The following is a 22,252-nucleotide window of genomic DNA, read 5'->3' as shown; positions in this document are numbered from 1 at the left end:
TCGTGTCATTGTCGAGTAGACGGACTGAGATCATGTTAATGAATTATGCTTCCATGTTTTTATCTTTTCTTTTTGCCATGGGTAATTTCTTTAATATTATAATCTATGATTGTAAACCTAAACTTTTTTCATTTTCATAAAGTATTTACACTCGAAAGAAAAAAACAAATTTATTCCTGAACCATAATATTTTCTACAAAAAAATGTTTTATTTTGGGGCACAAAAATGTTGAAGATTTTAAAGAGCAGAAGAAATAAGGAGGCAAATAAGAGTATTTATTTGTTAAAAAAGAGAGTACCTATTAATTCTAGAACCGAAAAAAGGAACTAGATATTTAGGCTTCCTTAGCTAAGTGATTTGTTAATTGTTTTTTTTTATAAGCTAGAGCATCAGTGAATTGCGTATTTGCTATTTTCTTTTGCGTATTTAACAATTTTAAAAAATACATTTACAAAATATTTTTTTGCAAACATACGTAAATTATATCAAATATTAAATCCTAAAAATAAATAGAACCGACTAAACTCAAACATAACAAGTAAAACACATGTTAAAATCATTTTATTATAGCATGAATAATGGCAAAATCTATAAATTATTCAAAACAAGACAAAATCAAGTAATCAACAAACCTTAAATGTCATAATTTGTAAATGATTCTAAAATCAAATCTAAAAGACTAGATTATATGGGAGTGGTACTCTTCTTATGCGTCGCCTCTTTTGGTTACAAAATATGTACGAAAATATAATAATGCTCAGTACTCATCATATTTTGGACCCTAATTACTACGATCGTGAAGAACAAAGTATGAAAACTATCATCATTCGTTTTTTTTTTTGTATGTGTACGAGTAAACTGAGAAAAAGGACAAATAATATTGCAAATTGGAGTAGTGAACCAAACTTATGGTGGGACATTCATACCGACCGAAGATGCTCTAGAATCTATCTACACTTTCTTTTGTCAACAATATATCGATCTGCACTTGTATATGCTAGTGTTATGTGTGTCTCAGTGTGTGTAAATATACATATATATATATATATATATATATATATATATATATATATATATATATATATAGTTGTCGACAGAAAATAAAGCATTCGGAGTTTTATTAACAAAATAACAGTGTCTAGATAAATAAGCAAATTATTTTGTGGTAGCATTAGAAGTTAGAACTGAACACGAAGTGAAAAACTTATTATCGGTAATTTGTTTTTCCAAAACTACTAGATAACTAATTAACGAAAAGAAATAAAAACTACTAGATGATTAATTTTCCAGTCCGCTTCATTAAAAAAAAATATCGGATAATTTTGTTTAAATACACATACCGTTGAATATATGATCTACTGAAAATTTTAAAAGTGAAGTTTTAAAGTTTTAAAGTTAGAATATACATACCGTTAAAATATAAATTTGTTTTCAGTTTTAAACTAACAAGTGAATAAGATATGAATTTACCGATTTTTCCTTGAAAAATGAAAAAAAAATAAACACTAAAAAAAGTGAAGAAAACCCCTCTTTTTTTTTAACACTTCATTTAAACTCTAAAATTAATAATATATATTTTTCTTAGTAATGCAAATTAAATTTGTAAATATAATTTTACTATGTATATGTTTGTTACTTTATAACTCTTGCAATGAAAAAATAGAAAGGCTAAAACGATTGAAGAAATAAATCGTGTTTCTTACACAAAAATAATATAAATTTTAAAAACCATTCATTTAAAAATCTAATATTAACAGTTTATATTTTTGAATAAATAAAACTTCTAAATTAAAGTTTTATTATGTATATGTTTACTATTTCTAAAACTCTTGATGTACGTATTTTAAAGTAAACAAAATATATATAAAAATTTATGATTTAGTATGACATGTATATATAGATCCGAATGGAAATCTAGATTTTCTAAAATCACTATTTGTGATTTATTTTGTTTATCTAGTTGGATGCTTTACTTTTTTTGTTTTCTTCATTTGGAACCATTATAATGCATCTAAAATTTTCAAACCAATAATTACCAAATCAAAGCGGGTCTAACTGATAATTTACCTTAGATAACATTGATGGCCATAGCATTGTAACTTTGTAAGTGGATGCTTCACTTTACTACAACATTTGCATATGATTATGAGCATTCAATTGATACTTTTGTTGTTATATGTACTATATAGGCTCGCGAGCTTTTTGAATCTTTTTTTTACTATCAAACAAATTATTGTTCTGCAATATTACTTCGTGAATGTGTTAAGTCCTAAGTTGAGTAATAACTGAATTTGATTTTTTTTTTTTTTTTTTCATACGGTCTATTTGTTTTAAATGTTGATGAATAAATATGATGAGCTTTACAGATATATCCAGTACCTATCTCGAGCTTTTGGAGTCATTGCTTTGAGGAACATGCAAAAGTTCTTAACCTTAATAATGCATGGTCTTTTATAGAGCATGCAAAAAGGTAACAACTTATATATTGTTTTGACAACACTATTAGTTACAACTTTATGTGCTCATTTTGTCTGGTCCGATTGAAATATAAGCTCATAAAACTTTCAACCTTGTATTCACAATTTGAATAAAAAAAATTTATTGCACATTAAAGAAATTACTTTTTAAAAAGAAAAATCAGCATCATTTATCTTCTTTTCCCCTCAACTATTATTTCACATAAGAGTAGCTTTTTATAATTGACCACTTAAATGGACCATAATTTATACTAGTTTGTTGGCATTGTAAGCATCCATATATAAATCCGTTTATTACATGCTGTTAATAAGAGAAATATGCTCATGAAATGTTTTTAGATTTGATAAATTCAGCAATTCTAATTTTTTTTTTATTTTTTTTTGTTAATAACCATTCAGTAGTTCGTCACTTTATATTAAGATTTAAGAAAAGAAACTGATATTATTTGGTGACTTTGATATTGACATTTATATAAGAAAATAAGCAGAATGGTTGGCATATTAATTTACAGGTTCGTCCTTCGTGATGAATAATTTGTCTTAGTGCGAATTTTTCATTTTATGCTCTTTGTCTTTGACAACTAATTAATTATTTGTAAGTCAAAGATCCGACACGTAAAGATCAGCTTTTCTTGGAATTTTATCAAAAACTAATACTTGGCCATAGAAAACTCATGTGTCAAAAGTCTATATGTTAATTGAATGTCAAGATTATGTTTATCGTTTGAGTTATTTGTTTGTCGTTCTATTAGAAGGGAAACCAATGTTGTGGCGGATTCCTTAGCTAAGAGTTCTCTCCGATTGTATGCTCGAAACTTTGATTGAGTTAAATATAATTCAGAGGTGCACAAAAAAAAACAAAGCCATCCAATAACACCCCATGCATTTTGCTTATGTAGTTAACAGAAGCACAACTTTACATATGAAACCGATCCAACTAATTATGTTACTAACAGTGAAAACTAGACATTGAATGATCTTACTCGCAATATTTCCCCAATGTATGTAATTCATCATTGTTCCCTTGATGTATTTAATGTGACCCACTCATTTGACTGCATGGCTGCTTGACAATGTTTTGTAAACATGTTTGCTCAAGAATGCTAATTAGACTATAACAAGATATGCAAAATCTAGCCTTGTTCCAATTCCGAAGTATAAAATACTCTCCACAACAATTTAATAAGGAACATTCTTCATTAAATCAACTAATCTAGACCTTCTTTCCCAGTAGCTGCTTTTAGTTTGAAATGGCTTCTCGTAGGCATAGCAACAAGCTTACATGCTTCATGTTGAAGATGCATAATTAAGACTTTCATAAGATAAACTCTTTTAAGAGATTATTAAAGTGTCTTTAGTTATCTTCTATCGTATAACTAGCGGTGTCAAAATTGGTAACCCAACTCAACTCAACTCATAATCAAATGAGTTTACGGTTAAATGAGTTATGGGTTGACCCAACTCATTTTGTTAAATAGGTTGGATCAACCCATAACTCATTTAATTTGATGGGTTGAGTTGTTAAATGGGTTAACCCATTTAAGTAATAATTTAATTAATAATTAGTATAAAATAATAATAAATAATTATCATTATTAATTCATTATCATCAAACTTAGGATATCGGATTCCACTTTTTATGGATTTACGTTTTTGGCGAGAAAATCACGGGTTTACGTTTTTGGCAGAAAATTATAGGTTTACGTTTTTGGCGGGAAAATTACAGATTTACGTTTTTGGCGAGAAAATTATTGGTTTACATTTTTGGCGGGAAAATCACGGGTTTACGTTTTTTGCGGGAAAATCACGGATTTACGTTTTTAGCGGGAAAATCACGGGTTTAGCGGGAAAATTACGGGTTTACGTTTTTGACGGGAAAATTATGGATTTACGTTTTTGGTGGAAAAATCTCGGGTTTACGTTTTTGGCGGGAAAATCACGGGTTTACGTTTTTGACAGAAAAATCACGGGTTTAATTCAATTTTACAACACTTGATGGGTTAATTGGGTAAACTATTGAAACCATTAACCATTACAACCCAACTCATTTTACTCCTCAAACCAATTGACTCATCAACTCATTTGACCCATTAACTCATTTGAGTTAAAAATTTCAACTCATTAAAATTCATGGGTTGAATTGAATTAAATTGACCCATAAATTTTAACCCATTTTAACACCCCGTATAACCATCACTTATATCTTTCTATATCAATTTCTGAATTCAATAACTTCTCCATCGTGACAAATACTTTATATCTAGCAACACGATTACACATTAGGATTGAGAAAGTGGAAGATAATTAACTATATAAATACTATATACAATATCTTCAACCAACTCACATTTAGCATTGTTTTTTATTACAATAGTATTCTATTGCTTGTTAATATCTTTAAATGTCATGTACTCTTCTTTATTTTTCTTCAATGTGATAATAATAAAGATAAGGAAAAGCAACTGAAACGTATCATCATTAAAGCTGAATTAGAATTACAAAGTCACTTAGTAAATGATTAGTGTTTAGGATTTGGTTCGGCATAAAGCTATAAAATAGAAAAGAATTTGGGGAAATTTTATATTATGACGATTCGATTAATATCTTAATCGCCTCTTCTTCTTTTGTAATGTTTATCGTTATTCGTCGGACACCTAAACAAATAGACTTCGTGATAAAAGATTTTTTATTTTTTTTTGTAAATCTCATAAAATGTTTTTTATTAAGCTGATTCTTTTTAGGGAAAAAGACCTAAATGTTTGGAGCACATTATGATTCAACGAAGACTATCTTTTTAAGAAAGAGAAGACACAATCTTACCCAAAATCGGTAGCATCGAACTAGCAAGTGCCACGTTCGAAAGAGAGCACCTATTAATCACACACAACACAAACAAAAATCGATTTCAGAAAATTAAAATGTTCTGAAAATCCCTCAAGAAAGAAAATCAGTATTTAATTGAACATATGAGCTCAGTGGAGCCATTAGTATTTCCAAGAGAATATGCATTACCTATACGAACTTTGATTATGATTATTGACAATTGATGATGGTGTTTATATTTAGTACATTATATATAGTTTTCATATGATCTCTTTCATTCCAATTTGGATGAATAATACTATTTTTTTTTTCCTACGAAAATATATAAATACTTAACTGAATCAGATTAAAAGTTCGTTTTAATAGCTTTTGGGGCAACACCTAGCTCTCTCAAGCTAGCTCCATCCAAAATAAGGACTTGGTAATATATATTTTTAGGGGTCAAGGATAATGTTAACATATATGGTCAAATAATTTTCACTGTTTTTAGTAAATTCATATTATCCCCTTATTAATATCTGCAACAAAAATATTAATTCTAGAAAGAAAAAAACAAATTGCTCATATGGGATGGATGGTGGTGTGTATATACAGCTGTATTGGTTAGGCTGATCTTTGAATAGAATCTGTAGAATAAATGTGTCGCAATGAAGCATATATAACTTTGTTCTGTAATGTTCTTAGCTTTCTCTTTTGGTGTCAAATCCAACCACTCTTGTAACAATAATGTTAATTTCTTTTTCTCTTTTCTGGCTACGTTTCTTCATTTAATTCAACGAATCACACAAATAAAAAATATTCAGCGTCAATTAAAAAGGTAGAAATGCTGCTAATAATTATTGGTGCATTTGTGCCCATGTTAATTAAAATTTAAATTATCAAAGACTCATAGTATGTAAAGTATGGACCAGAAACAACGTAAAACGCTTTGCTTTTGTCACTCTCAAAAAAAGACTTTATGTTTTTTCCATGCCATGACGCCATAAACATGCTACGTGTTCAAGAGAAAGAAGACTTTGTCTATACTTTGTCTAACAGTTGTTTTTAATATCTTGTCCTGTACAAAATTTCTGTAAAAATAACTGTTATTTTTTTCATTAATGGTTGTCATGTGGAATTTTTTTTAAAACAACAGTTATAGTAAAACATATGTAACAAGACCACGACATATAACCTAGTACGTTACATGTTGAAATTGGCATGCGTTCTATAAACGGCCAACGGGGATAGTATAAACTGATATAGCACATTTTTTACAAGACAAAATAGTTAGCTATACAAGTATACAACGTTTAAATTAAATATTTAATTAGAAAAAAAAATTCATATTTTTACTGTGGGGAGTAAATTCAGATAGGACATAACAACCTATGTAATGTATTAAATACTTGTCACTTATCAATTTAGTTCATCTTATGAAATGCAGGTTTAAGTATAGGGGTTGGTAGTGCGACGACCACTCCAAATTCATAAGTTTAAGGAGAACATATATTTCTTTTTGTATATACAAAAGGACACATATTTTTTATTGTTGTAATCAGGGCAATGAAGACATTGATTATTTGTGGTTATTGTAACTATATTATAAACTGAATTTTTGTTTACCGTGTATTTTGCTTGTTTTTCATAAAACGGTATTAGTTTTTTTCTCGATATCAATAATTCTTTTTTTTGGATGTTAAATGACATATCTTATAAAGAGAGTTCCCACTTCTTTCCTTTATATACACATCGCATAACATGTGAACTTATCAAAACAACACACCAAATCTCTCTCTTCGTCTCTCTCTTTTTCTATCTCTCTTTCCTTCTCTAGATGATGCCTCCTAATGAGCAAGAATCTAGCTTTCCGAAAACACCGAGCGCAAACCGACACGAAACTAGTCCGGTTCAAGAAAACCGGTTTAGCTCTCCAAGTCATGTAAACCCATGCCTTGACGACGATAACGACCACGACGGTCCGAGTCACCAATCAAGACAATCTTCTGTTCTACGTCAATCTTTACGTCCTATAATCCTCAAGGTCGTTAAATTAATACACTATAAATATATCTCAAATTATTATGTACAGTAATTTTTCTCATTTTTTTCTTTAATTTGTGGATATAATGCAGTTTGAGGAGTTGACGTACAGTATCAAATCACAAACCGGGAAAGGAAGCTATTGGTTCGGTTCACAAGAACCAAAACCGAACCGGTTAGTCCTCAAATGTGTAAGTGGTATAGTCAAACCAGGGGAGTTACTAGCAATGCTTGGTCCATCAGGGAGTGGCAAAACAACGCTAGTAACGGCGCTAGCCGGCCGTTTACAAGGGAAGTTATCAGGAACCGTTAGCTATAACGGAGAGCCGTTTACAAGCTCAGTTAAACGGAAAACGGGGTTCGTTACACAAGACGATGTTCTCTACCCACACTTAACGGTCATGGAGACGCTAACGTACACGGCTTTGCTCCGTTTACCAAAAGAGTTGACCCGGAAAGAGAAACTAGAGCAGGTGGAGATGGTGGTTTCGGATCTTGGGTTGACCCGGTGTTGTAACAGTGTTATCGGAGGCGGGTTGATCCGAGGAATTTCGGGTGGGGAAAGGAAACGGGTAAGTATTGGACAAGAAATGCTAGTGAATCCGAGTTTGTTGCTTCTTGATGAGCCAACGTCGGGGCTTGATTCTACCACGGCGGCTCGTATAGTCGCCACCTTGAGATCGCTAGCACGTGGTGGTCGGACGGTGGTGACGACGATTCATCAGCCGTCGAGTAGGCTTTATCGGATGTTCGATAAAGTGTTGGTTTTATCGGAAGGGTGTCCTATTTATAGTGGAGATTCGGGTCGGGTCATGGAATATTTTGGTTCGATTGGGTATCAACCCGGATCCAGTTTCGTTAACCCGGCTGATTTCGTGCTTGATCTTGCTAACGGTAAGTATTAAATCTTTTTTAGTTATCGTCTACAATTCATACACGCATACTATCGGAAATGAAACTGAGTTATAACACGACTACGCCACTAGTACAAACCGTTGCATGTCCCGGTCCATGGTAGGTACAGAACCTATTCGAAATTCATTTATGTTTTTAGTTTGAAAGGGAAAAAAGTTTTGAAACAGCTAACTTCGGGTGTAAAGTTAGACTCTTTCTTTTTGTTTGGTCGTGCATCATGAGATATGTGACAACGACAATTCTATCCCATTCTTTGTATATTTATTACAAGGTTTATGTTAATAGTGGGATAAATCATGTGTTTATATGTTGCTTTTGACTATATAGCATACAAGTTTTGTTGTTTTAAAATTTTTTTTGAATAAATGTTTGCAGGAATTACTTCGGATACAAAACAATATGATCAAATCGAAACTAATGGAAGATTAGATCGGCTTGAAGAACAAAACTCAGTGAAACAATCGTTAATATCGTCATACAAAAAGAATTTGTATCCACCTTTGAAAGAAGAAGTGTCTAGAACGTTTCCACAAGATCAAACGAACGCTAGATTGAGAAAAAAGGCAATAACAAGTAAGTCTTTTCGTGTCATTACATAACATTTAACAATGACACTTAATTTTTCTGTTGATCTCAATTATCATAATGTCGTACGTTGTTTTTGGATTTATGAAGATCGATGGCCAACGAGTTGGTGGATGCAATTCTCAGTTCTACTGAAACGAGGTTTAAAAGAGAGAAGTCACGAATCATTTTCAGGACTCAGAATATTTATGGTCATGTCAGTTTCTTTACTTTCAGGCCTCTTGTGGTGGCATTCTCGCGTTGCTCATTTACAAGATCAGGTAAAACAAAATAAACCATGGTATTAATTAAAATTTTGATTATCCTAAACATAAATAATTATTTGAGTAGTTGGCATCACAGAAAAACACCGTATATATAACTAAAATTTATTTTAAAATAAAAAGTATATATATACAAACATTTCCACCCAAAATATATTTTTCTCATGTTTTATGTTTACGTTAACGGTTTAAATGTTTCCTCTTGTTCACTATAACAGGTGGGTTTATTGTTCTTCTTCTCGATATTTTGGGGATTCTTCCCTCTCTTTAACGCCATTTTTACATTCCCTCAAGAACGACCAATGCTTATAAAAGAGCGATCCTCGGGAATCTACAGGCTCTCCTCTTACTATATAGCAAGAACAGTCGGCGATTTACCAATGGAACTCATTCTTCCAACGATATTTGTCACAATCACATATTGGATGGGAGGTCTTAAGCCATCTTTAACCACATTCATCATGACCCTTATGATCGTTCTCTACAATGTTCTAGTAGCTCAAGGCGTAGGGTTAGCTCTAGGAGCAATCTTGATGGACGCAAAGAAAGCCGCGACATTGTCTTCGGTGTTAATGCTAGTGTTCTTACTAGCCGGAGGATACTATATTCAACATATTCCGGGTTTCATCGCGTGGTTGAAGTATGTTTCGTTTAGCCATTATTGCTATAAGCTTCTTGTTGGGGTTCAATACACATGGGATGAGGTTTATGAATGTGGGTCAGGGTTGCATTGTAGTGTTATGGATTACGAAGGGATTAAGAATTTGAGAATCGGGAATATGATGTGGGATGTTTTGGCTCTTGCCGTTATGTTGCTTCTTTATAGGGTTTTAGCTTACTTAGCTCTAAGGAACTTGTGACACCTTTTAATCTGTGTGTTTATTTAACTAATGTATAAGGCAAGTGTTAGATATAGTCATCAGTCATTTTTTCTTGCAGGTTTCCGGTCTACTATAGTTGCAATTACTTAAAATTGAAAAAAAGAACCTACTATTGAAAATCAAAGTGGAACTAACCATTAGTCAGGCCAATAAAGGAGTATTTATTATAAAAGGAGTAACCGTTACTTTACAAGTTTTGATTAGATCAGTACATATATACCCATATTGTTTCAAATTATAATTTTTGTGTTTGAATCTACTGCTCGTTATTGTATCTGATTTAAGGACCCATGCATTCATACGTGAAAGTCCCAAGTCTTTCTTTTTCCAGTTTTAGATAATTATGGAGAAACTACAAAACATTACATCGTAATGAATTGGTACGTATTAATTTACTAACATGAGTGGCTTTGTTGTGGTCTTAAAATTCTTTATGGTTTCGGATTTTCCTATTGGGCTTTCGTCTGTCAATTATTGGAGCAGCAGCCCCCTTTTCTTCATATTGGGTCTGATGTACCATCACCAGTTTTATTTCTCTAAGATGTTTTACATTATTATCCAAATTAAAAGGGCTTTCCAATCTAATATTTAAAGCTTTTGCTACAATGATAAAAGGGAATTTAAATGTTTCAATATTTAACACTTTTGCAGCAAAAGTTTTGCTACATATTCTCCATACAATAGTTATGGTCTTGCGGACGTAGAAAAGTTATAATTGTTTCAGTAAAGCTTATCTTGTTTTTTTATCTGAATTACAACAACATAAACCTCCTATGTGAATGCTATCGGAAGAAAAGAAGATATGTGTGTGTGACTGATTTTGTTTCATTAATGGTTGTCAGGTGAATGAACTTTCTTCTTTTATGATATCTAGAAGCTTTGATTCCGATCCCTTTTTTTATTCGAATAAATTGCAGATTATCGTGATATTAATGACAACTACGAATCCATGACGTCATTGATGATTATAAAGTCACGTGTCAAGGAAGTCAAGAATACTTCCAAAGTCAACTATACACCCTATTATATTGCAAAGGGTTAATTTCTAGAATTCCATGACGACGAAACATGATCTTTTTCCTATTCTCTAAAGTCATACATAAAAATTTAAGTAGTGCCATAATCGACAGAAGAAAATATATATTTATTTAGTGACATGGTCTGATTTCATTGAATTGTTTGGTTTTAGATTTTGTTAACAACTAAGTTGGTGTGTAGGATTACTGTTAATTTTAAGTTATTGAATCGCTTAATATCACCATTATCACCATTGTTTAAACTAGTAGTTACATCTGAATGGGTTAGTGAAATTTTCATTATCCAAGAAACCTAATTTCAACAAAGCTAATAGTATTAAATGATTAAATTTCAAAAAGTTCTAACCACTATTATAAAATTATAATGCCGCACATTTTTTAGTCAAAGCAATAATGTGTTTGTATTATACTGTATTAGAAAACTCATTTATAGATACACGAATATGTTAGAAATTTGGAATGGTCGCGCAGCCAGACATTATGATGATAATACAAGTAGGTGATCAATGCATGTGACTGAAAAATATCACATGAAGAACGTTTAGTGAACTGGTTTCATACTTATTGGTATTGGATTAGCATTCTAATGACTTAGGGGTCTAAACATTGGTCCAACGAAATATACTATTGCTATCCCATTTGTAAAATGAGGTATTAAATTACGACGAAATTATTAGCTTGTAGTGATCGCTAATTTTTTTTTATAAATTTATTTTTCATAAGAGTTTTTGTTAAGTTAGTAAGGTTCTTCTGTCGATAAAATCTATAGAAACCACTAATGACTAAACCTAAAAACATACTTTTTGTTACTTAGCAAACAACTATTTATTGAATTCGACTAGTCTTCATATATACTACGATTTGTGTTGAACTTTATTATTTTTTGATGATTTCAACAATAGTAAACTATTATTTATTATGAAGATTCAAATAACTCATGGAATTGGAAGATTCAAATTCTTCTATTATGATTTCATCAATAGTATATATTATTTATTTTTAAAATGAGAAGATCTTTTGATTCTCGTAAATCTATATTTTAGTTCAAATTTCTGGATATAAACAGAAAAAAAAAAATCTAAGAAGTTTCGATGTCATGCATGCATGACTCATAAAAGAAACGAAAAACGAAATATATAAGTAATCAGCAAATCAATAAATTGCTACCATCCACGCCTCTTCCAGCTCTTAATAATCGTCAGTTTGTTTGTTTTTTCTTTTTAACTTAAGAATCGTCAGTTTTGTTTTTTTCAAACTAGAACAAAAAAAAAATCTAATTAGTAATTACTCTAGAGACCTGGCACAATGATTTTATTAATCGTGATTGGTTATTAACTTATTATATGATTTATCAAAATGAATTAATTCCTTTCCACGTTGTTTTGGTTACTCATTACCGATGGAAGACCTGACACAATGATTTTATTAATAGTTTTTTTTTTGGTTAAGGTGTTTTTAATATGATTTATATTTTTGGATGAATTAATTCTTTTCCACGACTAAAACATTTTCTTTTTGTAATCAACAACTTTACTGCAACAAAAACAAACTTTTACATTCAGATTTACTGTTCTGAAATTTTAGAAATGAATGAAAGAAGTTAAAGAATGAAAATATCGTATTCGTTAGAATTTAAATTTAATCGATGTAACCATGCAATTAGTTTTTAATTTTTCTAGGCAATAATTAAACAAAATTCTAAGGATATAGGTAAAATAATACCAATTAAATTACCTTTTTTTTTTTGGTATCACCAACTAAATTACCTTATTCTAGAACTAGAAGCAATCTATTTCAGCTACGTGTAAAAGTCATTTGGAAAATTCGATTGATTATTCTCGACCATATGCATTATTTCCCCCGGCAAATAAGAAACCCGCGTACATTTTTTTGATACCTTTCGAAACAAACAATACTCATGATCAAAGTTATATTTTTAGATTAAAAAAGAAAAGAAACATCCATCAAAAAGTCAATAAACGAGCAAAAAAGTGTTAAGATTCAAAGTCGTTGTTCAAAGTTGGGTCTCTTTTATAAAAAAAAATAATCTTCTTAGCTTCACACATTTTTGAAAAGCTAAAATAAAAAGACTCCATCTTCCATTTTTGTTCCTTAATTCATATCTTAAGATTCAACATTTTTCTAACATTCTTTATTTCATTAACCAAGTTTGTTCTCCAAGTATTTTTATAGATTTAAAAACCCAAAAATATTTCTTTCGAGTTTTCTCAAAATTTTCAGACAAAGAACTAAACTAAAAAAGCTATGGCTGGTCCAAGTCGGAGAAGAAGAAGATTACATCTAAGCAAGATCTATTCCTACACTTGTGGTAAATCAAGTTTCCAAGAAGATCACTCTAATATAGGAGGACCCGGTTTCTCTCGTGTCGTTTATTGTAACGAACCGGGTTCTCCGGCAGCTGAACGTCGGAACTACGCCGGAAATTACGTCCGGTCAACAAAATACACCGTTGCTTCTTTCTTCCCTAAATCTCTCTTCGAGCAGTTCCGTCGTGTCGCTAACTTTTACTTTCTTGTCACCGGAATCTTATCGTTGACTGATCTCTCTCCTTATGGAGCCGTTAGTGCTCTCTTGCCTCTTGCTCTCGTCATCTCCGCCACAATGGTTAAAGAAGGTATCGAAGATTGGCGCCGGAAACAACAGGTCCGATCTTAAATACTCAATCTTTAAATATTCTCCGATCTTGAAAAATAAAAATAAAATCTTTAGTTCAAAAAAGATTTATGTAAAGTATTAAACCCTAGAATCAAAATTTGTTTTTTAAAACTATTTTGGGAAACTTTTTTTCAGGATATTGAGGTGAATAACAGAAAAGTGAAAGTACACGACGGAAATGGAATATTCCGGCAAGAAGAATGGAGGAATCTAAGAGTAGGAGACATAGTAAGAGTTGAAAAGGACGAGTTTTTTCCGGCGGATCTTTTGCTATTGTCATCAAGCTACGAAGATTCGGTTTGTTATGTAGAGACGATGAATCTCGACGGTGAGACGAATCTGAAAGTCAAACAAGGACTTGAAGCAACTTCTTCATTGTTAAATCAAGATTCTGATTTTAAAGATTTTAGAGGCGTTGTTAGATGTGAAGATCCAAATGTGAATCTTTATGTGTTCGTTGGAACTTTGGCTCTTGAAGAAGAGAGATTTCCATTGTCGATTCAACAGATTCTTCTCCGTGATTCTAAGCTTAGAAACACAGAGTATGTGTACGGAGCTGTCGTTTTCACCGGACATGACACAAAGGTACACACTCTGTTTTGTTCTGTTCTCATTCTGTTTTGTTCTGTTCTCACTCTGTTTTTTTTATTGAGTTGTAAATAGGTGATACAGAATTCAACTGATCCACCATCAAAGAGAAGTAGGATCGAGAGGACAATGGACAAGATCATCTACTTAATGTTTGGTCTTGTCTTTCTAATGTCATTCGTTGGATCAATCATCTTTGGAGTTGAAACAAGAGAGGATAAAGTCAAGAACGGAAGAACAGAGAGATGGTATTTGAAACCAGATGATGCAGATATCTTCTTTGATCCAGAAAGAGCTCCAATGGCTGCAATATACCACTTCTTCACTGCTACAATGCTGTATAGTTACTTCATCCCGATTTCGCTTTACGTTTCGATTGAGATCGTTAAAGTTCTTCAGAGCATTTTCATCAATAGAGACATTCATATGTACTATGAAGAAACGGATAAACCCGCGCAGGCACGGACTTCAAATTTGAATGAAGAACTCGGTATGGTTGATACGATTCTATCCGATAAAACGGGGACTTTAACGTGCAATTCAATGGAGTTTATCAAGTGTTCTATCGCGGGTAAGGCTTATGGACGCGGTATAACTGAAGTTGAAAGAGCTATGGCTGTGAGAAGCGGTGGTTCGCCTTTGGTTAATGAAGATTTGGATGTTGTTGTGGATCAGTCTGGTCCTAAGGTTAAAGGGTTTAACTTTGAGGATGAAAGGGTTATGAATGGGAATTGGGTGAGGCAGCCTGAGGCTGCCGTGTTGCAGAAGTTTTTCAGATTGCTTGCTGTGTGTCACACGGCAATACCTGAGACCGATGAAGAGTCCGGGAATGTCTCTTATGAAGCTGAGTCTCCGGATGAAGCTGCGTTTGTTGTTGCAGCCCGAGAGTTCGGGTTCGAGTTCTTTAACCGGACACAAAATGGGATCTCTTTTCGTGAACTGGATCTTGTATCGGGAGAGAAAGTTGAAAGGTTCGTTTTTAGCCTTCTTTTCAATCAGATGTAGTCTCTGTGATTCCCGGAACTCAAAACCTCCTCTGTTCTTGCAGGGTTTATAGGTTACTAAACGTTCTTGAATTCAATAGCACTAGGAAGAGAATGTCTGTTATTGTAAGAGACGATGACGGGAAGCTCTTGCTGTTGTCTAAGGGAGCTGATAAGTAAGCGAGTTTAGACATTTTTTAGACATTTTGGTTCATTATAAAATCTAACTTTGAGTTTGGTGTTCTCTGTGTAGTGTAATGTTCGAAAGACTTGCAAAGAACGGTCGTCAATTCGAGGCAAAAACCCAAGAACATGTAAACCAATATGCAGATGCAGGTCTAAGGACTCTAGTACTTGCATACCGTGAGGTTGATGAGAATGAGTACATAGAGTTCAATAAGAGTTTCAATGAAGCTAAGGCTTCCGTGAGCGAGGATCGTGAAGCTTTAATAGACGAAATCACGGATAAAATGGAACGTGATCTTATTCTCCTTGGTGCTACTGCTGTTGAAGACAAACTTCAGAATGGGGTATGACTTTGATGAAAGACTATATAAAGCTACAAGTGTTTTCACAGTTTAAGGTTTTTTGGAAGTAACGGTTTGTCGATTGATCGGTGTTTCAGGTCCCGGAATGTATTGACAAACTTGCTCAAGCTGGGATTAAGATTTGGGTTCTAACTGGAGACAAAATGGAAACAGCTATCAATATTGGGTACTGAATCTGGAAACAGTAATGTTCTTGTTCTTGTGTGTGTTGTTTTGGCTACTAACATCAAAATCTTCTCTTGCAGATTTGCATCTAGTTTACTAAGACAAGAGATGAAGCAGATCATCATCAATCTTGAGACACCTCAGATCAAATCTCTAGAGAAATCTGGAGGCAAAGACGAAATCGAATTGGCATCAAGAGAAAGCGTTGTGATGCAACTACAAGAAGGAAAGGCCTTACTCGCTGCATCAGGCGCGAGCTCTGAAGCGTTTGCTTTGATCATCGATGGGAAATCGCTAACCTACGCCCTCGAGGACGAAATCAAGAAAATGTTTCTTGATCTTGCCACTAGTTGTGCCTCTGTGATATGCTGTAGATCATCACCTAAACAGAAAGCATTGGTACATTCTTTAAATCTTGATGATATTTTTTTAATGTTTTTTCCAGTTTCTTGTGTTTTGATGATATTTTCGGGTTTCTAGGTAACGCGACTGGTTAAGTCCGGAACTGGGAAAACAACTTTAGCAATTGGCGATGGAGCAAACGATGTAGGTATGCTTCAAGAAGCAGACATTGGTGTAGGAATAAGCGGTGTTGAAGGAATGCAAGCAGTAATGTCTAGTGATATTGCCATTGCCCAATTCCGATATCTAGAACGTTTATTGCTTGTCCATGGTCATTGGTGTTACAGCAGAATCGCATCCATGGTAAAAAGACTGAAACTTTTCAGTCAGAAAATTCTCTTATTTCATCATTCATGTCAATCTTTTTCTTACCCTGGTTTCGCCTTTTGTAGATATGTTACTTCTTCTACAAGAACATCACCTTCGGAGTCACGGTGTTCTTATATGAAGCATATACTTCCTTCTCTGGACAACCAGCATATAACGACTGGTTTCTTTCTCTTTTCAACGTCTTCTTCTCCTCTCTTCCCGTCATTGCCCTAGGAGTCTTTGATCAAGACGTCTCAGCTCGCTTCTGTTACAAGGTAGGTTTAGGGTTTGAGATTCTTTAAATTTGTAGGATTCCCTTAAAAACAGAGTTACTTAGCGCTATCGTTTCTTGCAGTTTCCATTGCTATACCAAGAAGGTGTGCAGAACATTCTCTTCAGCTGGAAAAGGATTATCGGATGGATGTTCAATGGATTCATAAGCGCTCTCGCCATTTTCTTCCTCTGCAAGGAATCTCTTAAACACCAGCTATTTGACCCAGATGGCAAAACCGCAGGCCGGGAAATCCTCGGTGGAACAATGTACACTTGCGTTGTGTGGGTTGTCAATCTCCAAATGGCTTTATCAATAAGTTACTTCACTTGGGTCCAACACATTGTGATCTGGGGATCAATAGCCTTCTGGTACATCTTCCTCATGATCTATGGCGCTATGACCCCAAGTTTCTCTACCGATGCTTACATGGTCTTCCTCGAAGCCCTAGCTCCTGCTCCTTCATACTGGCTCACGACTCTCTTTGTGATGATCTTCGCTTTGATCCCTTACTTCGTCTACAAGTCAGTGCAAATGAGGTTTTTCCCTAAATACCATCAAATGATTCAATGGATTCGGTACGAGGGTCACTCCAATGATCCTGAGTTCGTTGAGATGGTGAGGCAGAGGTCGATTAGGCCCACCACCGTCGGATACACCGCGAGAAGAGCAGCTAGTGTACGGCGCTCCGCTAGGTTTCACGATCAGATCTATAAGGATCTTGTCGGTGTCTAAAGAGTATAGAATTGTTTATTTGTAAATATATATACGTATTTCTCTAACGTGGAGATTAGGACTTGTTTTATTGAGATTCCTTGCCAGAGAAGGCATCGGTAATTTTATTTACACGAAAATATATTGTACATAATTTTTTTGCAAGATTCATGTTATGTAATTCTATATATATATTAATATATTTAGAATTGATCGATTGTTAGAAAAATAAATTTCATGTGTCCACTGTCCAGTCCAACGTATTTAGACCACACAAAAAGATGAGACAACAGATAATATATTGGAATTTTCAAACTTCAGACAAAAAAGACATAAAGAGAAGGATCCTGTGAGTTTCGATGAGATGATTATTTAAGATATTTTCCCATCATTATTATGTTTGATCAACACTTTTATTACTAGTATTATTTTTGTCAACGATTTCAATTATTGAACTGTTTCGACCATTGCCATAGTTCAATACTACACCATTGCAATTTGCAACTGTCTCAACCAAGTGCATGCACTTAAATGCTGTTATCTTTTAAATCCAAATGATTTAGCACATATACCATTTGAAAATTTATATATAATGTAATTTAGCAACAACAAAAATTAATGTAATTAAAAAGTTTTATCTGACGACTGATCTTTGTTAAGCACTGGTTTTAGAGTTGTCATAGATTGTAATATCATATTGACAAGGAATTTTCAGAGTCATATTTGAATTAGCTCATATAGTAGTACTTTATAAGACTAATGTTCTGGTCTTAACTCTTAAATTAAGTTTTGTTTTCACACATCAAAAACCAAACGGTGGAAAGTGGAAACTCTTGAAAATATTAAGGTACTTAACCACTAGTTTAACTTTGCCAAAATTAAATTTAGGTGTTTCATGCAACAAAATACTCCTCAATTTTAATTTAGGTGTTTCGTCAAAAGTCAATCTTGATATGACATTTTAAATTATTTTAGTATTACCACCAAGTATAAATTTTTACGTCACACCAAACGAGTCATAAATAAATTAATGAAGATTAGCACATTGTTAAATTGCACAAGTTGCATTGACAGGAGAAGAAAAAAAGAGAGTAATTAAAACAAAACAGATCAAGAAGCGGTTAATCCAAGAAAATCAGCAGCCGATTTAGCCATAATATGAGAAAACTCATTAAAACTAATAACACCGTCACCGTTAGAATCAGCTTCCGTCATCATTTCCGTTAATTCACGGTAAGTCAACGGATGTCCCATTTTAGCCATTGACCCAGCAAGTTCCGCCGCCGTTATTGAACCGTTTCCGTCACGATCAAACGAACGGAAAACCTCCATCAACTGTTCTTGATTTATCAAAACCTCTTCGTTTATATCCGGCAATATCGCCACGACCAGCTCGTCGAACTCTACGGATCCGTTACCGTTACGGTCGATTTGGTTCAACAGAAGAGAGATTTGATCGCCGCGAGGTTTGATTCCGAGAGAACGCAGAAGAGCGGCGAGTTCTAGCTGCGTTAAGCTTCCGTCCTTGTCCATGTCGAAACGAGCGAAGATATCTTTGAGTTGTTTGATTTGATCGGTTGGTTTTGTTGACGCCATTGATGGAGAAAGAAGAAGGAAAGAGATTTTTTTTGTTTTAGGTTTTTTTTTGAAAGTTTGGAGATGAATAGTTTCTTAAACTCGAAGAAACCGCGTTTTTGGAGAAGAAGTTGATAATATTTTTAGTTGAAATAGTAAATTCAAAATTTTATTACATTATCTATAGATTTATAGATTGGTACTGTTTCAATTATTGATAAGATATTAATATGTGGAGACAAATTAAAGTGGGATTGACGGTGAAATCATTAAATTGGAAATTGGGTAGGAAGCACATCACACAGCTTATATGTGATAAAATAATATTCAAATGGACCGTTACCAATTCTTTTATTTCATAGTGTATTGTTTTATTTTACACAGGCTGTTATTTGAGAAAATTCTTTATGATTGTTTGGTGATGTGAAAATTCAATAAAGTAAATCTAGTTAACCTACTAAATTTCGTTGTAATATCTCCCACAATTATAAAAATAGTTGAAGTAGGGTTTTTCTTAATCATTTATTTACTATATAAGAATTTAAAGTACCATTCATTCTTCACCTTCCGCATTAAACTTATAAAAAATGTTGTGCAGTAATTATTTGGAATTTATTTTTTCAACCCCATTTGGCACTCAAAATTCATTGTGATATATTGAATTTTTTCTGAAGAGGATATTAAAAGAGCATGAAAGTTTCCATTATGTGAAATTTTCTTGAAGCATATCATTTGTTTAAAAAAAAATATGAATTTCTAAAATTTAAGCAAATACCTAGTGGAAACTTTTATGTCATTAATTTCAACATAATTTATGTGAAGTTGTGAATATATAATCCAAAGAGTAGAAATTTTCTTCGATTATCTCATAACGACTTACAAATCTTAGGTCAAAGTTGTCATTACCACAATTTGACATTGACGAAGAATTTTGAACCCTCTCTTGTCCCCAGAAGCTTCCAAACAAAAACTCACCATTCTTTGAAAACTCCTCTAAGACTTGTTCAACTTCTTCAATACACCCAAAACCTTCCATCTCCATACTCATCATCATAGACTCTTTTCTCCATTCCGAATCAACCTCGGTATTTTCTCGACATTCAAAACAAAGCCCCATTCTTTTTATCCTTCGATTTATCCCCCATTTTGTGTAACACTTTCTTGTGTTCTTGACAAGCTTTTGAGGAAGTCCAAGGAAGATGAAGATTGCGATCTGGAGCACAAGACAGTTGCAACAACATGATACAACAACGCAATCAGCTGCAAATGCGTTAAGATCTTCCATGGAATCTTGAAAGAGAGAGATGGGTAAGAAATAGAAAGATAATAGAAGAAATTAAAGAACAGACTAAATCCTAACATATTTTAGTAATTTGGGATATTTTGTTTGAAGGAACTCCTTTGTTCTTTGCTTCTATAAGGAAGACATTGGGAAAAGGCTAATCAAAGAAGCAAATATAATAAATGAAGTTATATAGAGTACTACTATATTAGATAATATAAATGTGTGAACAGAATTTTGAGATTACGATAATCGTGGCTAATTTTCCTTGAATAACACTCTACATTAAATTAGCCATTCGATCAAGATATTCTTTTGGTAGGGTATGGAAGAAGAAAATGGATTTTGATTCAAATTAAATAAATAAAAAACACATTTCTTAAATGATCATGTGATTAGAAATCTTTTTGGAGATTAGCAAATGAAATAAAATGTGAAAAAGTTCGTATGAATTGATAGAATAGATGTGAATCCTATAAAGATATGACGTAATTCAAAAACTCTTTGTGGAAAGCTGCCCATTGTGTACACGCCAAGTATCTTTTTATAAACATAAAAGCATAGGCTATGTGAATCGGAACATGAAGATATGATGACACAATGATACGTTTGGCAAAAATATGCATTGACCATTTTTTTTAAGGACCATGCCTAAGTATGGAGGAGATAGATTAAAAACAACTAACAACAAAACCCTAATTATTACCACGATGAAAATATATAGAAACAAATTGGTAAGTAAGAAAATAAACTCTAGCCTTATGAAATTTTGGAAATGCTTAAAATGTTTATAGGATCATACATATAAATCAATAGTAAGAGAAATCAAATAACAATCTTTTATATCATATCATAAAAGCACTTTTTAAATAGAAATCATATACCACTTTTAACGAATATATATATTTACTTGAGTGTTAATAAGCAACTAACTAAAATTCAAAATTATTAGTATAAGTTTCGGGGAGTTTTTGTCGTGCGGTTTGTCTATTGAAGACAAGGCTCCTACATCACAACAAACACGCACGAGCAGAGAAATATATGATTGGAAGATGTTTTCTTACGGTTCTCCAACGCTCAAATCAGAAAAAAAAAACTAGTGGAAAAATAGAACCACATAAATCGTGGGAGACAATAAAAAAAAAAGTTGGACAGAAAAAGTGTTTCGACTAACCAAACCAGACGGACCCAAAAAACCGAAGTTGCACACCTAGGTTTTAACATCCGTGTCAAGAACAATTAATATTGTACTCATACCTAAATGAAACAATGTTTTTTTTGGGATAAACTAAAAATGCAATATGTTTATGATAACAGTACATATATATACATTGGCACTAGAGTAACTCGTTGACGCTGCCAATGTGTTTTGTTGACACTGAAGAATTTTTGATTATGGTTTTTGATTCATTTGATCCTTGGAATCTTTCGGGCCATAGTTATTGAAACTTGAGCTTACTTGATTGGGAGTAATATGCTACTTTTTGGGCTTACTTGATTGGACATTTGCTTGTAGATATTGGGCTTAATAAAAGTGAGAGTATATTATATTTTCGGGAGCCATAAATTGATTTACAAAACACGATCACGGTAGGAAAAAAAAAAGAATGCTTGCCAAACAAACACCATTAACATAAGTTCGTAAAACTGTGGCTCTTTTATCAATATATGTGAGTTTGGATCGACTACAAAAAAAAAAAATATGTAAGTTTGGATGCAAATTGATTTAATCACT

The 22,252-nt window shown here is 32.9% G+C and overlaps 4 protein-coding genes across 5 annotated transcripts; 2 read left to right on the top strand and 2 right to left on the bottom strand.

Annotated features, from left to right (window-relative positions):
• The first annotated feature begins 6,962 nt into the window (after nt 1-6,962).
• ABCG21 (ABC-2 type transporter family protein) lies at nt 6,963-10,549 on the top strand. 2 transcript variants are annotated; one of them, NM_001203044.2, is made up of 5 exons: nt 6,963-7,324; nt 7,416-8,217; nt 8,614-8,811; nt 8,914-9,083; nt 9,305-10,549. In NM_001203044.2, the coding sequence occupies exons 1-5, from the start codon at nt 7,118-7,120 to the stop codon at nt 9,944-9,946; spliced, it is 2,019 nt and encodes a 672-aa protein (NP_001189973.1). In that variant the 5' UTR covers nt 6,963-7,117; the 3' UTR covers nt 9,947-10,549. The 2 variants fall into 2 exon arrangements, with proteins under 2 accessions (NP_001189973.1, NP_189190.2); NM_113460.3 differs by having other exon boundaries at nt 8,914-10,549.
• Nucleotides 10,550-13,023: 2,474 nt separating this feature from the next.
• AT3G25610 (ATPase E1-E2 type family protein / haloacid dehalogenase-like hydrolase family protein) lies at nt 13,024-17,879 on the top strand. The gene is made up of 10 exons (NM_113459.2): nt 13,024-13,668; nt 13,816-14,265; nt 14,344-15,239; nt 15,317-15,427; nt 15,505-15,781; nt 15,877-15,965; nt 16,045-16,363; nt 16,445-16,669; nt 16,759-16,950; nt 17,031-17,879. Exons 1-10 carry the CDS (start codon nt 13,270-13,272, stop codon nt 17,679-17,681), a joined length of 3,609 nt encoding a protein of 1,202 aa, NP_189189.1. The 5' UTR covers nt 13,024-13,269; the 3' UTR covers nt 17,682-17,879.
• Nucleotides 17,880-18,655: 776 nt separating this feature from the next.
• Nucleotides 18,656-19,847, bottom strand: AT3G25600 (Calcium-binding EF-hand family protein). The gene has a single exon (NM_113458.8). It carries the CDS (start codon nt 19,254-19,256, stop codon nt 18,771-18,773), a length of 486 nt encoding a protein of 161 aa, NP_189188.4. The 5' UTR covers nt 19,257-19,847; the 3' UTR covers nt 18,656-18,770.
• Nucleotides 19,848-19,856: 9 nt separating this feature from the next.
• AT3G25597 (uncharacterized protein) lies at nt 19,857-20,927 on the bottom strand. The gene has a single exon (NM_001035691.4). It carries the CDS (start codon nt 20,518-20,520, stop codon nt 20,038-20,040), a length of 483 nt encoding a protein of 160 aa, NP_001030768.1. The 5' UTR covers nt 20,521-20,927; the 3' UTR covers nt 19,857-20,037.
• Nucleotides 20,928-22,252: the final 1,325 nt, after the last annotated feature.

The sequence above is a fragment of the Arabidopsis thaliana genome, chromosome 3 (genome assembly GCF_000001735.4).
Source record: "Arabidopsis thaliana chromosome 3, partial sequence".
Taxonomy (NCBI): domain Eukaryota; kingdom Viridiplantae; phylum Streptophyta; class Magnoliopsida; order Brassicales; family Brassicaceae; genus Arabidopsis; species Arabidopsis thaliana.
This window is presented reverse-complemented; position numbering and strand designations above follow the sequence as displayed.